Source organism: Nyctibius grandis, chromosome Z (genome assembly GCF_013368605.1).
Source record: "Nyctibius grandis isolate bNycGra1 chromosome Z, bNycGra1.pri, whole genome shotgun sequence".
Lineage (NCBI taxonomy): Eukaryota > Metazoa > Chordata > Aves > Nyctibiiformes > Nyctibiidae > Nyctibius > Nyctibius grandis.
This window is the reverse complement of record NC_090695.1, coordinates 69411755-69427585: the sequence shown is the minus strand read 5'-3', so window position 1 is coordinate 69427585 and position 15831 is coordinate 69411755. Positions and strand designations below refer to the sequence as shown.

Genomic DNA, 15831 nt, shown 5'->3' with positions numbered 1-15831 from the left:
TTGCTGGTGCAAGCGGTTTTTCACAAGTTCTGCACGAACTCCAACAGAAAGGTAACTGTTGCGTTTCCAGGCTCCTGGCTGTATTGGTTCTCTTCAGCATCATGAATATGCAACTGTATCAACAATCTCTAGCATTTTTCCAGAATTTATTACTTCAACTCCACCATTCAGAACCTTCACGTAACAGGAAAAGGAAACTTAGCCTTAGAGATGGAAAGACTGTATCTAACAGAAAACCTAAAACGTGTCATAAACATAGTACACACTATGGCATATGAGTGCCATTACACAGCACTAAAGTGGGATGGCCAGGAGCACCCATTGACTCTCACCCTCAAATTGCCTAGCCAATTAAAAACCTTCTATGTCAACAGTGACTTTGACTAAAATCATGATCCTGCATTAACGCATACCACCATGGCTTTTTGGCACGCAGAAACCTTCAAAATAAGAATCTTGCCTGTTAGAATTTTTAGCTTGAGAACGGTATGTCGCAAAGTTTAATAGAAGTCTATGCCTTAACAGGTCACCCTTTCAGTATGCATAAATACCTTTCCATACATAGTTAATTCATTTTTTTGCCATATGCTTCTATGCTATTCCAATGCTGTTAGTACTTGGAAATGTTTAATATTTCTGAGAAATAGTAACTTGAGTAACTAATATTGTGTCTACTTTGTAATCCAAGCAGACAAACCTATTCTCCCCCCCCAGTGCTTATTACTGTAAACAATAATTCAAGATAGTGTATTTCATGTTTACCAACAGGCAGTATTTATTATTATAACTCAGAACTCTACATACAGTATTTCACAAAATTATAATGGACCAATCAACAAAACCATATTCTATGCAACTGTAAATAACACTTTAACAGATGTTTAACACATTGTGCGTTATGTGTCTTAGTAAAGTGACAATCTAGAGGATTATTTCACAGGAGTACGAAAGTGCAAACTTTCATTCAAGGCATATACACAAAACCATGAAAAGGATTGCTATACATGCCACAGGGCTAAAAAAAAAAACCCAAACCAATCCCCCTCCACCCCAAAACACATCAAAATCAGTTAAATGAATAAATACTAGCATTCTTAGCAACCACCAGTGCTACCACATTTGAAGTCTTATCCCCTAGCAAGAAGCAGAGAAATGCAGTCTGAAGAAATGCCCTTAGCTTGGAGTTTTAGGCATATTAATGCAGCTATATCACATTAACTGCATTTTTTTTTGTTTGGCAAGACTGAAACAGTCACATCACTATAAATGCACCTGGTCAGTGTATTACTAGCAATTCCTGAACTACTATATGAAGTAACTGTGTACAACAGTTGACTGTTGAAGGAAATAGTGTTTTTAGATCAAAAGGTGATGTAGTATACAACCAAAATTCAAGTATTTAACATCACACTATAGATGTGGAAATTCTGACCTTCTCTTTCTGTGCACTACATAAAATAATTCTTGGTCTGTTTTATTTTTTCATTTTTATTCTTCCCTCTACATCTTTTGCCAAATGACTTGGGAAAAGGTGTAGAGGGAAGAATAAAAATGCAGCTGCAATCCTAAGTCTTCAGCCCATCACTATTCTAAAGTTGCTCACAGACATGTGAGTACAACTGTCCAGATCGTGACATCTGGATTTTCAACATGCAGTGTTAATGCTCTCAGTTCACTCCCACCTCAACACCTTCTCGCCCTTGACTGCAAGATCCCAGTCCCTCTTGTCCCCTAGTTTTCATTTGCACCCTTTTCACCAGCTGTTCCAATCAGCTGCCCAAACAGACACATTATCTTCTCTTCTGCACAAGTGAGCAGCTTCGCTGCACAGTGTCATCTTTGGACAATCAGGGTAACATGAAGATAAAAGGATGGAACAGTACTTCTCTCATACCAGCTTTTGGGAAGGCCTGGAGACACATCTACACTTCTGCCTGAGCACCAGCTGAAGAAATGCTGAAGATTTTATAAGCTTGAAAAACACTGGTTTACAAAAACAAAATTCTGATCGGGAAAAAGTTTAAACTCCAAAGAAAAAACGGCCTCCTATAAACATAATATTTTAATTACCATCTAGAGTAATTTAAAACAATTATGAAATACTAGGGTTTTTTAAATTATAAATGCTTTTCCTCCTATTACCAAGTTAACCTCAAGAGAGGAGTTAAATAGAAATTACCATAAGCTTTGGTGAAAAACCCTAGTATCTACAGAGCTACAAAACAGTTCAAGCTGTAACAAAATCAGTAGCAGACATGACTACAAAAAAAAAAGCGATGAAAAATGTAATATTTCTCTCCCCAAAAGAAAGTGTTCACAGCTTTTGATGCACAGATGGCACATTCTGTGAACAGGGGGAATCAGAATCTAGAGGCAGTTATACCAACTTTGCAATTTAAGTCAAGAAAGATGAATGACAGAAATGTGAGAAACAAGGCCTGTTAGTACTCCAGTGCCTGGATATATTTCATGTTCTTGAAAATGACTAAGTACAGCCGAGACTGTGCCTTCAACAAGGAAATGAACAGAATTAGAATTGGGTTAGCCCATTTTGAAGTATCACCACAAGCAGTGCTATGGTAGCCTACCACTATATTAGTACATGAACTTTTTTTTGGACTGTCATGGATTTATGGGAAAATAAACCACCAGAAAACCCACACGTAAAAGATACAATCACCAGAAAACTACAAAAACAAAGCAAGCATCTACATAATCATAGTGAACTCTGAAGCCAAGGACTGTGTGACTGTGCATATAATCTTTATAAGCAAACACATATAAATGTTGGTTTTGTTGGGTTTTTGTTCCCCCAAATCAAAGCAGAACACATGGGCAATATATTCTTTCAAATGGGTTTTGGATGGGAAAGTGTGAGTAGAGTGGACAAAGAAAATGACAAAGGAAAAGAACAGTGAGATTTTATTTCCTTGGCATGTGAAAGTACAGAGATGTTACTACAGCATTTACTGTTCTTACCTTTTGGATTCCAACTCATCACAAATTACAACATAACTACATCAGTGGTAGAATTTATCACAATTTACATTATCAAAATGAATTAACTTTATTTTTCTTAATGGTATCCACGCTTTACACAGCCTACGAACCTGAAGAAAATGCACTCGCTTCCAAAAGCCATAACAGTAAGTCTTTTGGGGTGTTCAAAGTCAAAGAAGTACTCCTGAGATTTCAGATGTTAAAGCTTTCTCCACAGCCACATGTTCCTTTGATATTTGGATTATTGAAGACAAATTCACTGGACAGTTTGTCTTCTATGTAGTCCATTTCAGTTCCTAGAAGCGTCAGCTGTGCCTTCTTCTCAATAAACACTCTAACCCCTTGAAGACCACAAAGAAAAAGAATAATTACATACAGCAAAATCATCATTCACTTTGAAATTTTCTTTCAACCAGTGATAAAAAAATTGAAGCTAAATATGAAGACTATCAGTATAACTTGGCTTCCCTGGCCTAACATGGGGCACTTACATTGTTGTTTTTACTCTATCTATAGAACTCGCTATAGCAACAGTCTAGCACTGTTACTTGTGTGTGCACATAAATGTATGTATTTGAGGGGGGGGATTTAAAGACATGATACCCAGGGAAATAAGCTGTAGAACTTGGGAAATAATCTCAGCTTCAATACTTAATTCCCATGCATTACAGTCACTAACCCATTTCCTACCATTCTTAAAGTCTGTGCATCCAACAAGATGCCCAAAAACTTTGAAAAACCAAACGTTCCTCTCTCAAAAATGATTATTTTTTGCTCTGCTAAAACTATTAGGTCTACATTAACTATTAGCAATACTGAATCCTATAATAAGACAAACTTTCAAAAATATCCCAACTTTTTAAGAATTCAGAACTAGTAGTTCATCTTAGGAACTATAAAGAGCTCCCTTTTCTAAAGTATACAAAGTATCTACCTCTCTGGAAAGTTACTGAACTTTAAAACTGCAAATCTGACATAAAGGTGTGAGTGAAGTGCATCAGCTGTCCACAGACTAGGAAATAATAAAAATGTAAAACTGTATCAGTAAACAGAAACAAGAACTCATTAACATATACGAGATTGCTGGGAAGCTTTTTCATCATAGTAGACATTGAGATAAAACTTACTACTAACACAACTCAAGTCTGTGGGCAACTGAGTTGAATATACACATTTTTGGGGTCAGTTTGGACAGTAACTGACAGTGACACCTAAACCTAATGAAAGAGTTTATTGACCTGATGTCTGCAGCAGTCACTTACTACCTAAAAGCCAGAAAATTTGTGCTGGGATCCAAAGCCAACAGCTCACTGAGCACAGAGCTATACAGAAGTCAGAGCCTTCACTGGAAGTCTGTCTAGAAGCAACCAAAACAAAACAGAAAGCACACATGCACACCTGAAACGCTGACTGGCTTTGGAACTTAAGGTCTCTGACCTGACTGAGGGAAACTGCTTTTATCTTCCTTAAGATCCAGAACAGGGAATGCCTTCTGAAAAGTGTGGTTTCAGCCCTGTAAAGCTAGAGCAGCTCTGAGTCAAGCAGAAGAGGTAACTCCAGAAGCCAGCTGATTTTGAAATCAAGAGGCACCTGCAGAATTAGGTGGTAGTCCCTATCTCACATACTCTGGTTCAATTTAATCATTTGCTGAAGCTCCAACTAATTCTCCGTTTAAGAGAATAAAATTCACAAGTTGGTCACAGGTATTTTGAAGACAGCTGGAAGATGGGCTCTGCGTGGCAGCATAGCTTTTGTTAAGAAAATAACCGTGATATCCCACTTATATTCAAATGTCTTGCTTTGCCACCAAATTAAAAGTAATATTGCTGAACATAATATAACTGAGTTCAGTAATGCCTAAAAAAAAACTCAAAACCACCTCCACAAAAGGAATTTTAGGAACTTTCAGAAGAACAGAAACCAAAACAAACACTATTACGCTTCTGTAAAAATCTGTGTTTGACAAAAAAGACCACTGATAGAAATTTTTATAAAAATTGGAAAAATGTACAGAACTGTGCTGGTTTTGGCTGGGATAGAGTCAATATTCTTCACAGTAGCTGGTATGGGGCTGTGTTTTCGATTTGTGCTGGAAACAGTGTTGATAACACAGGGATGTTTTCATTACTGCTGAGCAGTGCTTACAGAGAGTCAAGGCCTGTTCTGCTCCTCAGACCATCCCACCAGTGAGGAAACCGGGGGTGCACAAGAAGTTGGGAGGGGACAGAGCTGGGACAGCTGAGCCCCAACTGACCAAAAGGATATCCCACACTGTATAACATAAAGCTCAGCATATAAAGCTGGGGGAAGAAGAAGGAAGAGGGGGACGTTCGGAGTGATGGTGTTTGTCTCCCCAAGTCACCGTTACACGTGACGGAGCCCTGCTTTCCTGGAGATGGCTGAACACCTGCCTGCCAATGGGAAGTGGTGAATGAATTCCTTGTTTTGCTTTGCTTGTATGCACAGCTTTTGCTTTACCTCTTAAACTGTTTTTATCTCAGCCCATGAGTTTTCCCACTTTTACTTTTTTGATTCTCCTACCACATCCCACAGTGGGAGAGTGAGTGAATGCCTCTGTGGGGCTTAGTTGCCAGCTGGGGTTAGACTGCAACAGCAGCTGTAGCAACAGACCTATCACGGGATGCTTGATGAAGTTATCAGGCAAAAAGCTTAAATACCAGCATATGAAAACAATTTTTTAAATACACTTAAATCACACAACGTGCTGTTACAAACCAATGTAAAGGTTGAAAGCATAAAGAGGTTAGAAACAAATAAATCAATGAAGAATAAGACTAGTTAGAGAAGATAATGGGGAAAATCCCTTGCAAATAAAATCTTTACTTTGCCAAGCCTTGGTTTAGGTATGCTGACAAAGTATTCCTTTATATATGCACTGTTCTGCATTATTCTCTAAATATCTGCTATTAGCCACCTCCGAAGACATGAATGATGGACTAGACTATTCCGGCAGAGTAGTCTCTGATGCAGAGACTGCAAAGCTGCAGATTTTAACTGATTACTTCAAAACAGAAACTAAGGTGACAACTATTCCCATAACAGAAAAGCAGGACCTCTTGCTATAACTCGTTACTTCAAGTAAGTTCTGAGCTGTACCTTAGCAAACCTGTAATAGGTTATTCTTCCCCACCACCACAGAAGTTTGCTCTGCTGCATCAGAAACTCACCATCTTGAACTACTTCTTCATCCGAGTCTCCTTTTGATTTCGTATATTCTAATGTGTAAGAAAGTCCATTGCATCCTCTTGTACGAACACCTACTTTCACGCCTACCTAAAAAGTGGAAAAAACCCCAAAACAAAACAAAAAACAACATCACATTTGTGACTTTTTTAAAAGCTATTCTGGAACACCAAGATAAAAAGTATGCAGAACAACAAAATGCTGACACTTATTATTCTCCACTGCCTCAAAGCAGAAGTGAATTAGATTAATGGATTAAGAGGTAACCTTTTCTTTCCATTTACAAAACTGACTGTCAGGGTAAAAGCAAACAACAGATGTTTCCTGCTGTGGATGAAGCCCTGAAGTATGTTACAGTTTTGAAGTATTAAACTGTTGGCACTCCTCTAGGTGCCTGGTCTCATAACGATAGTTGAATTTCAAAGATGGATATTTTCGTGACTTCTAATTAAAGTTTACTCAGATGCTAATTCAGGTGCTATGTTAAGATTATTGGCAGTAACGTAATTACAAAGCTGTGAGGGAAAGACAAGGGCAGTTACTAGATTTTCACAGAACTCTTGTAATGACGCAATCAGAAAACTTACTTCAAACCAAAGTTTTGAAAAACATACTTTGATTTCATTACCTCTATTGCCAGTCATTTAAAAAGCAATCCCCTTCTTAAATCAAGTATGTTTATTTGCTTACTGTTTTAATTGACCTTAAAGCCAACCTAGTCAATATGTTTGTAACACTCACAGTATCCAGAAGTCTGACAAAAAGAGCATCTGTGTAAGTAAAGACCTGAGAAAATGTTTTAAAGAAACAGAAAACTATCTGTGCACAACAATCTTTCAAAAGTATCTGTACCACTTTCCACACACCAATGCTCCATAATTGAAGAGGAAAATTATATTGTCTATCTCCATAATCAATGTTACGATAAAAACGTATCACAACGTATCACTGGTCACTATGTGGGATCTCAGACAAACAGCATTTGATCTTTTCAGACTAAATACCTTTCTCTACAGGAACTGCTACAAATAATGGGCTGGAAAATGCAAACACCATTTATAGCAAGGGGATGACTGACCAGCTAAGCTCTAGGCTTTGGGCTTCCTTAGGATGGTTTAAAACATTAGAACAAAGAGTTGAGTTAGTTGCGGATGTGCAGGAAGCAAAAGAAACAACAGGCCTTGTATGAAAGTTAAAAGAGAAATATTATTCTGGAGATAATACTTACTGTGAAGAACAAAATCTAATGCTTGTTTTTATAATGGTTAGAAAGCAAGACTGTGTGTTTTTCCCCACGAAGAAAAGATGACAAGCTCAATCAGTTATTTGGAAATGCTGATTACTTAAAAAAATACATTATCTGGCAAGTTTCCTAAGAATTAGATATTTTCCAACAGGTATGAATCCAACCTCATTATTATATACTTCACAATGATAATTCTTTCAAGAACTTAATTAATAACATGTTAATATCAACAGTAGATCTCTTTCCCTACCAGAACTCACCACTATGCCATACTAAAAGGCTTCATTACAATATAGCTCAAAAATATTTTGAAGCCTATTTTTTTTCAGCTTGATCCATCTCAAAAGTAATTGTGTAGTGAAATGTCGTTACAGTCAGGTATCTCCCGCATTTCACTTTATAAAGAAACGAAGCTTGATATATAAACAAGTGTACACATTGCCCTTAAAAAAAATACCTATATCTCCAATAAACACCACAGTGTTTACTTCAGACTTCCACATTAACCTGAAATGCTTTGTGACCATGAGCTGTTCTAATACCTTAGCACAATCTACAGGTTGGCCCTGTTTATACTTACATGCTCAGGTTTATCTTTAAGAAGTTGTTTTATTTTCTGAACAGCTGACGGGGTCTGAAAAACAAAAACATATACATCAATTTGAAAAGGGTTTTTTTGGTTTGTTTGCAGTGAGTGTTTGCACCTATTAAAGTGTGCAATGTACTTTGCTGTACTATAAAGAATTTCTATTGCAACTCTGGGCATTCAAGTTTTCATGGTTTACGTGTCTCCTATCTGTGAAGTCCACCTTCAGCACCAGCCACCTGTCAGTACTGACTAGCCTGTGTTTACTTGAAACTGATGTCTGATTTGCAGATACGAACTCTGCTGTAAGTAAAGTGACTGCTGAATCTAATCCATGCAGAACACAATACGTCTTTGCTCACCTCCTGACCCACACTGCCAGCAAACAGCTCAAGAACCACAGTCCTTAATATTACCCACCCCCTCGCAAAAGCACTACTACAATTCAAATAAGTAGTTCTGCTCTTGTGAAACTTTTGTCACATACACATTACAGACAAAAATCAATTAGGCACAAAAGTGCTTATGGCCTACTTCTCTCTTCGCAATAATCTAGAGGGGAACTGTGACTTTACAGCAGATAAATTCACTGTTCATGCAGATCTAGTTGCTGCAGAAATGCAAGAACACAATACAAACATAAACATTTCCATTACATGCTTACAAGTTTCTAAGACACTGAGAAAGGAAAAGCATCAGCAACACGAAGTTCTTACCATGAGCAGACTTAAACACACAAACTACAAGTACACTTACAGTAGAAAACCTTTTCTAATTACCGCTATTAATCTTCATTTGTTACAGAATCACTACTGAACAGGAATTACGTGCTCTGACAAGTGACTGAACTATATGCACTTCATCTGCCCCTGTTCCTGCAGGGAACTGACTGTACTTTCCTCTGCAGTAATCCCCAATACTACCACTAGTAGCACACGTACGTCCTCAATTAACAAAAAGAAACAAAGCCTCACTAGAAACAACCTATCCATCAGCTTCTATCGATAATGCATTTCCTGGGTTTTTTTTTGTTTTGTTTTTTTGTTTGTTTGTTTTTTTTTTTAATGAATACATTTCTTCAAGTGACTGTGCAAAAAAGCCCCCCCGCATGAAGGGACCGCGCTGACGTTCCCCCTTCTCCCGCTGCCTGCCCTCCGCGGTCCGGCTTTCTGCCAAGGCAGAGGTGCGCGGGGCCTTCCCCCCTGCGGGATTACCGAGGAGCGGCACCTCCCCTCCCGCAAACGGGAGGAGGAACAGGCCCCTGCAGCCATCCCGGAGCCCCTTCCCACCCAGCAAAGCCCAGCCGCAGAGCACAGCTGGCAACCTCCAAGGGTTAACAGCGCCAGCGCTCGGCCGCGGCACTGCCCCGGAAGAGTCCCACCCCCGCCGCCGCCGGACGCGGCAGCGCCTCGCCCGCTGCCAGGTCGGGCGGCCAGCGCCGCCGAGCGCCGCAGGCAGGCTGGGCGGCCCGCCCGCGTCCCGCCCGCTGTCACCGGCGGCCCAGGGGCGGCTGCGCACCACCTGCCGCGGGCCGGGACAGGCCCGGCAGCCCGGGCCGGCCCGTGGCGCAGCTCTCGCACCGGGAGGAGGCGCGGGCCGCAGGGGCCGAGCGCTCCCCGCCCGCGGCGCCGCGGCACTGACCAGGGTGAGGGCGGCGCGCGTGGCCTGGATCTTGCGCTTGCTGACGGCGCGCACTGTGGCCCTCACCACCGACGAGGCCATCGCCCCCCTCCGCCCCGTCCTCTGCCCTCTGCCATGGGCACCGACAACGTCACGCCGTGACGCCACGGCGCATGGCGCGCTTCCGGCGCCCGTCCCTATTGGGCAGCTGCCTGTGATCGGCAGGCGACAGCGGCTCCGCCCCCTTCCCGCGCCCTGAGGGGCCGGCGCTGCCGGGCGGCGGCGAGGGGAGCGGGGTCTGTCCCGGGCCCGGCCCCGGCGCCTGGCAGGCTGGATGCTGCACGCAGCAGGGCTGTTCGCAGAGATAAGCGGCAGAGCTGGCTGGGGCAGCCGCAGCAGGAGGCACTTCCCTTCAGGCCCCGCCGGCTGCCCGGGGAGGCGGCAGTGGGACCGCCGTCTGTGGGAACACGGAGGCCCCCGAGTGCCTGGCCCCCATCTACGAGAAATGCAGGCAAAGAACGCGAGCGTCTATTGCTGCCCACACAGACACGCACTTTAAAACAGCTCCGCATAAGGCTGTTCAATAGGAAGCGTTGGCACCGCAGGCAAAACCCGTGTGCGGGGTGATCCAGTTCGGACAAACCCCTCAGCGAAGCACGCAGAGCCCGGAGGCGGTGACCGGCACGGTCTGTCCCGGGGAACGCGCTGTGTGTGCCCTCTTACCGCTAGCCTCCTGCCCTCCCCTCCGCGTTCCTGCCCCGAAGGGCCGGGTGAGGGCTGCGCGGCGGCGGGAGCGCGGCTGCTCCCCCCGAGGCCCGCCTGCTGCATAGCCGTCCCGGGACAGCGGCTCGGAAGCTGCTGGGAGAACCGCGCTGCCGCTCGCCCACCGCTGCGGGCGGCGCGGGGAGGTACTAGGGGCGGCTGCTGGGTACTTGTGAGAAACCGCGACAGCCTTGGCACGGAAGGCTAATCCCATCGCTTTAAACTGAATGATGGCTATGCCAGAAGGAAAACAAATACCGTTTTCTCATTTCCTCTGACAATATCCTTAAATATGCTAGATAATACTTTAAACCTGTATTTATCTGTACTTACAAAGCCCAAGCACAAGCAAGGTGTCCCCATCTCATCACTACATCTACTTTGGGTACCTCATTCTGGGTTTAGCCATTTTGAAGAGCTTGATAGCAAATGTGCAGATGTCTTTCTTTTTTACATACATAATTATGCCACTACTCTTTAATGAGGCACAGTACTTCTACGTCAAATACAAAGATAGCAAGTGTATAAAAAAAAGTTGTATTTTCTTTAGCTACACAAAACGCATCTTTCACACACCATTCGTGCAACTTGGGCACACATCCTCAACTAACACACACCCACTTAGGGGCGGGGAGGCTTAAATACACTATATTAAAGTCAGTAATATGTGTGCTTGGAGGGGGGAAGCTTGTGTATGAATGCAACAAATACCATTGTTCAGGCATGAAGAGCTTTACCTTCTCGTACCTCATTAGGATGCTTCCAGTCATCACTCTCTAGGCGCCTGTCTGCTGAATCAAACTGAGCATGAAAGACTGAGCATGGGGCTCAGCATGGGCTAGAAAACCAGCCTTTTTCTAAGGTGCTTTTCACTTTCAGTTCATTACCAAATCCAGATAAAAGCAAAAGTCAGTATTAAAGTTCAAGTGAATAACAAAAAATATTATTGATAACTTTATTAGTATAGGAAAAAAATATTTTCGTTGCCAGCAAGCTCCCCTTCTAAGTAGCTTTTTCAGGACCCAAAAAGTTATTAGCAAAGATAATTTTTGATGCGGCTTCTGCAGTTCTCATAAAGATGTGATGAGGTTTATAAAAGAAATCATTGTGTATTAAATATATTTAAATAAAATTAATAATGTATGAGAAACCAGTTTTAAATATAGCTATGAAACAAATCTCACCAGAACAATTAAATTAGGGGAGATGGATGCGTGTTAATCCAGTAGTTATATAGCTAACTGAGAACTGAGATAACAGACAATTAACTGTGCTGCATACCTGAAACAGATTTTTGTTCTCCTTTTTTCCAGCACTGGTATCTAACTACTCATAGCACAAGACATTTCCAACTTTGGAAACAGGGACATCAAAAGCATGAGAAATTCCTATGAAATATGACAATAACACTTTTTTAACTAAAAAAGCAGCGCAAACAAACAATGCTACCAACTCCGTGTCCCATCCGATTATTAGAGGGACTGAATATACAGGTGGTTCAGAAGAGGTCTTTTAAACTATTGGTCTGTCAGTATGTACTATTACACTTTATTAGTATGAATTTAGTCATAAACTATTATTTTACTTTATTAATATTAGTTTTGATCCCGTTCTTTTTCTAGAAACTCTTCATTAATGCAGTGTGTCCCTTCAGAGTTTTTCTTTGTATGCGGAAAGTTGCTTCCCTTGAGGATATACTCCCATAAGGCACACAGGATCTTGGGTATCAAGAATTGTTATGAAGAACTTACAGTTCTTCAATTTAAATTTCAATCCATTTACTAAATTTTACAACAAATTAATCCAGCAGGTATGTATGCCTCCTCAACTGTGTTTATTCTGTGTCACATAACGTTCTGTAAGTTATGACTGTGCTCTTTAACTACTCTAAGCAAACAAAGTATTTATTAGTTACTGGATTAATGCTTGTAATATATAACCCAAGTTTTGGGGTTTTATTTTAGGGCTGTAAGATTACCAACTATATAGAATTTGTGGTTGCATAAGGAAGCAGCAGCTTCAAAGTGAGAAGACTGGTGCATCTGCAGAATGAGTTTTCATTCAGACGCGAATTAAAAAATTTCACAGTTGAAAACTTCACCACTAAAGTGCAAAGTATCACAAACAGAAGAGGGCAAGTATGCATAAAGCTGATTTTTTTTTTTAAAATAACTTCTATCTTTGAGATTATGCCATAGTCCCTTAGAGGCTTACACATTTCATTTCCATCAGCAAAACTGAAATTAACTCTGAATAGAGGGCTAAATAAGACATAGAGAAGGCATGTCAGCCTTTCTTTTTTGGGGGGATATGAACAAAAACCTGCAAGAATGAACTTATTTTTGAGGGAAAAAGTGACTTAATTTCATATGATGAAATATGCTATAGAAGACAAACTTGGAATTATTTTCTGTTTGTTGCTGGCTAATACTTTGCTTGAAAATATGTTTTGGAAAGAATACAAAAGAAATTTTTTGTGAAAGTTGCACATCTAGAAGTTTACAGATAGCTGGCTACAGATGGATGAAAGCCAAAACAGGAGTTAGGATCCCAGTTCCCTAAGACCACTTCAGCAATTCTAGCTTTTGATTTTAATAAAAATAGATGGGTAAGGAAAAAAATTAAACATGACATTCCTAAATCCAAGTAATTCTAACAAGTTATCATTAATTCTACATTTAAGACAGGAACACTGAAAACTACAACCTAAGAAGAAACAGAGAAACTTAAGTCTGATTTTTTAATGTTTTTTTTTTAAATTTATTTCAAAGTCATAAATAACAGTGGTTTCCATTTTACCATGTAACTAATTCTTTCCTGAACAAGATAAGACGGTACATTACCAGCTCTGGAAGGACTTCAAGTAAAGCTCAAGTTCATACTACTAATTAAACTCTTGGCTGGTACAAGGATCCTCTTCACATTTTATGAAAATGGACATGTGTTTTCCCCAGTTGCCAAATATAATACCTCTATTCTTAAAGCATTTCTGTCTGTATCCCCAAGGCCTTGAAAAAGATTCTTAGCAGCATCAAACAGGACTGACCTGTTTCTTAGTCTTTCTTTCCTCTTGTACACAAGCACAGCAGCAAATGAACTCCCATAAAATCACAGAACAGAAAAAAACCCAAGATATCTCAATGGCACTGCTTGTCCAGAGATTGTTTTATGTATGTTTACTAGTGTCTACGTTTTCAGTTCTCTACATGAAAAAAAAAAAATAAATGTAGCAGTCTACAAACATTTCAAACACTTTTACACAAGGATTCAGTAAACAATCAACATTAATAAATATTATTTGCTCCTTCAAAAAAATCTATTTTTGAAGAAAATATAATGTATTTGGCTTGCACGCAATTTTAGTGCATTTTAAAATGGTCAGGTGAAACGACAAAACCTTGAAAACGGTCCGTTTTTAGTACCTGCCCTTTTCTATGATTTACCTAGTAAACAAATACAAAACATCATGGCTTTCTATTAAAATGCTCAAACAATCTATTTAAAAGCAGGGGTCTGTATTAAAATCCACAGTTGCTTGTACTAGCAATCTAAAATAAAACACCCATATTTCATTAAACTTGAAGGTTGTCTGTGCTGCTGTCCTGTGAATCCAGATGCTTCAGCAAAAGAAAATTTTTTAAATGAATGAAGGGCCTGTATTGCAATTTAACAGTGCTTAATATTCCTTATGATTCTTGTTGGGCCCTCTTCTGTGAGGCTTTTCCCTGAGTCATGTATTTATTGGAAAGGCTGCCTAAGATTGGGAGGAAGAAAACATCACACTTTAAAGGTTTTGGAAAAAAAAAAAGATAAAAAAAGACAAGACATAAAACAACTGAAACAATCAGACAGGAGAAAATTACTGTTAAGTCAAACTATAATGAAAGCACACACAGATCAACTTTAGATCATTACCAGGTCAGTAGGAGATATTAAAACACAAAATTGAAAACTAGCATTTTTTTCAACTAAACACCTAATGACAAATCACTTTGTGTTTAAATTCCCCAAACTTAGATTTGAAGAAGTCTTGCAGGGAAAACAGAAAATACTAAGAATTTAATTTAAGATACTTAATTGCAGTTTAATTTTCCAAAGTTTGTAAAGACTACTTAGGTGCCCCAGAAGAGATTTATATATTTTATTGAAAAAAACGAAGCTGCTAAAAGGTTTGCAGAGTTGCCCTGGAAACTAAAAGTAATTAATAAAAGGAGTTGCTTTTAAAATCTTCATTGTACCTGTTAACAAGTGTGTGAAATTACTGTAAGGAAGCTGCATTTGTAACCATGCATCTAACACAAAACATCTCTGATCCAGAGAGAGTACATAAAGGCCTTCATATTATCATCTGACTGCTACCTGTAATTTTAACTTCCTTGCATTTTGGCAGCTCAGACCAAGGACGTGCTTTGATAGTCTCTCCTAAGTTAGCTGATCATGTGGAATTCTAGACAATTACTCTGAGGAAGCCTCACAAGAAAGCGCTCCACACGTCGTCCCTGGAGAAACACAGAACCCCATGTATGCCCAAACAAGAGAGAGGAGAGAGTGATAAAAACCCACCATGCCCTCTGCAAAATAAATCTACCAGAGTTAAAGAAAAAACGCACAGAACTGGCATGCCTATGTTTTGCTTCCAAAACAAAACTGAAAAAAAGGCACACTTTTCCAATAAAAAAAATGTGGCTTCACTTCAGAATTATCTAGCAACCTGTTCAGACTGCTGCTGTGTTCCGCAAATTAGGCAGCCTTCCCATAAGGACTGATGGGGAAAGCAAGTTAAAAATACATGCTTTTGTGCAGAATTTCTAAATTGAAATAAAGATATACAAACCTGACTGGGGACTCAAAAATAGTTTTCCTTTTTGTTTCTTTTTTTCTTCATGTATAAGCACTCCCTATAAACAACATATACACATTGATGAACCAATACAATTGAATTATGGCATTCCACAAGAAAAAAATAAAAGGTTCTCCTTGAAAGCTTAAGTAAAGCTATTTTTAGTTACTTTACATGGACTTTAGAGCATGTAAAAAGAAGATCTAAGAAAAGGGACACTTGGTGTTTACCTGATTTAATCTACCAGCATGTTTGGCAGTGCTGGGTGAAGAAGGAGATCCACAGAACACTTCTGGTTTTGGACCACCTGAAAAGATAATAACAAAGATTTTTTAAATTTGAAACTAGTTTCCATTTCAGGTATCATAAGATACCAAATATACCAACATATTTGCAATTACCTTCATAGTATGTAGAAGGTAGGACATCATTATTTTCCTCAGTTTTATAACAAGGAAAACTGGCACAATGATGTGAGATGAATCTATAGTTAAGCATCTAAGTTAGGAACCTACAATAAATTAAGCTCCGTATCCTCCCCCAGAATCAGAGGGAGATGGGGAACTTCAGAGA

The 15831-nt window shown here is 40.0% G+C and overlaps 2 protein-coding genes across 5 annotated transcripts in view; both read right to left on the bottom strand.

Annotated features, from left to right (window-relative positions):
- Nucleotides 1–2904: 2904 nt before the first annotated feature.
- Nucleotides 2905–9818, bottom strand: ISCA1 (iron-sulfur cluster assembly 1). The gene is made up of 4 exons (XM_068423830.1): nucleotides 9678–9818; nucleotides 8031–8084; nucleotides 6189–6294; nucleotides 2905–3341 (listed from the first exon to the last, which is right to left on the bottom strand). Exons 1-4 carry the CDS (start codon nucleotides 9756–9758, stop codon nucleotides 3193–3195), a joined length of 390 nt encoding a protein of 129 aa, XP_068279931.1. The 5' UTR covers nucleotides 9759–9818; the 3' UTR covers nucleotides 2905–3192.
- Nucleotides 9819–13194: 3376 nt separating this feature from the next.
- Nucleotides 13195–15831, bottom strand: part of TUT7 (terminal uridylyl transferase 7) — a 35725-nt gene continuing 33088 nt past the window's right edge. For 3 of the 4 annotated variants that reach the window (XM_068423137.1, XM_068423140.1, XM_068423138.1), the window contains exons 27-29: nucleotides 15489–15565; nucleotides 15253–15316; nucleotides 13195–14172 (exon numbers count right to left, since the gene is read on the bottom strand). In XM_068423137.1, coding sequence (XP_068279238.1) covers nucleotides 14105–14172; nucleotides 15253–15316; nucleotides 15489–15565 — 209 coding nt within the window. In that variant the 3' untranslated portion in view covers nucleotides 13195–14104. Of the gene's footprint in view, nucleotides 14173–14777; nucleotides 14918–15252; nucleotides 15317–15488; nucleotides 15566–15831 lie in introns of those variants that run through there. The other variant, XM_068423139.1, reaches the window with a different exon arrangement.

What these genes read in the sequence shown, in the direction of transcription:
- ISCA1 (XM_068423830.1), bottom strand. Translation starts at nt 9,758, where the DNA reads ATGGCCTCGTCGGTGGTGAGGGCCACAGTGCGCGCCGTCAGCAAGCGC. An exon ending in CGCGCGCCGCCCTCACCCTG is followed by an intron (nt 8,085 to 9,677) that starts GTCAGTGCCGCG and finishes TTTGTTTTTCAG; the next exon opens with ACCCCGTCAGCTGTTCAGAA. An exon ending in TTAAAGATAAACCTGAGCAT is followed by an intron (nt 6,295 to 8,030) that starts GTAAGTATAAAC and finishes TCCACTTTTTAG; the next exon opens with GTAGGCGTGAAAGTAGGTGT.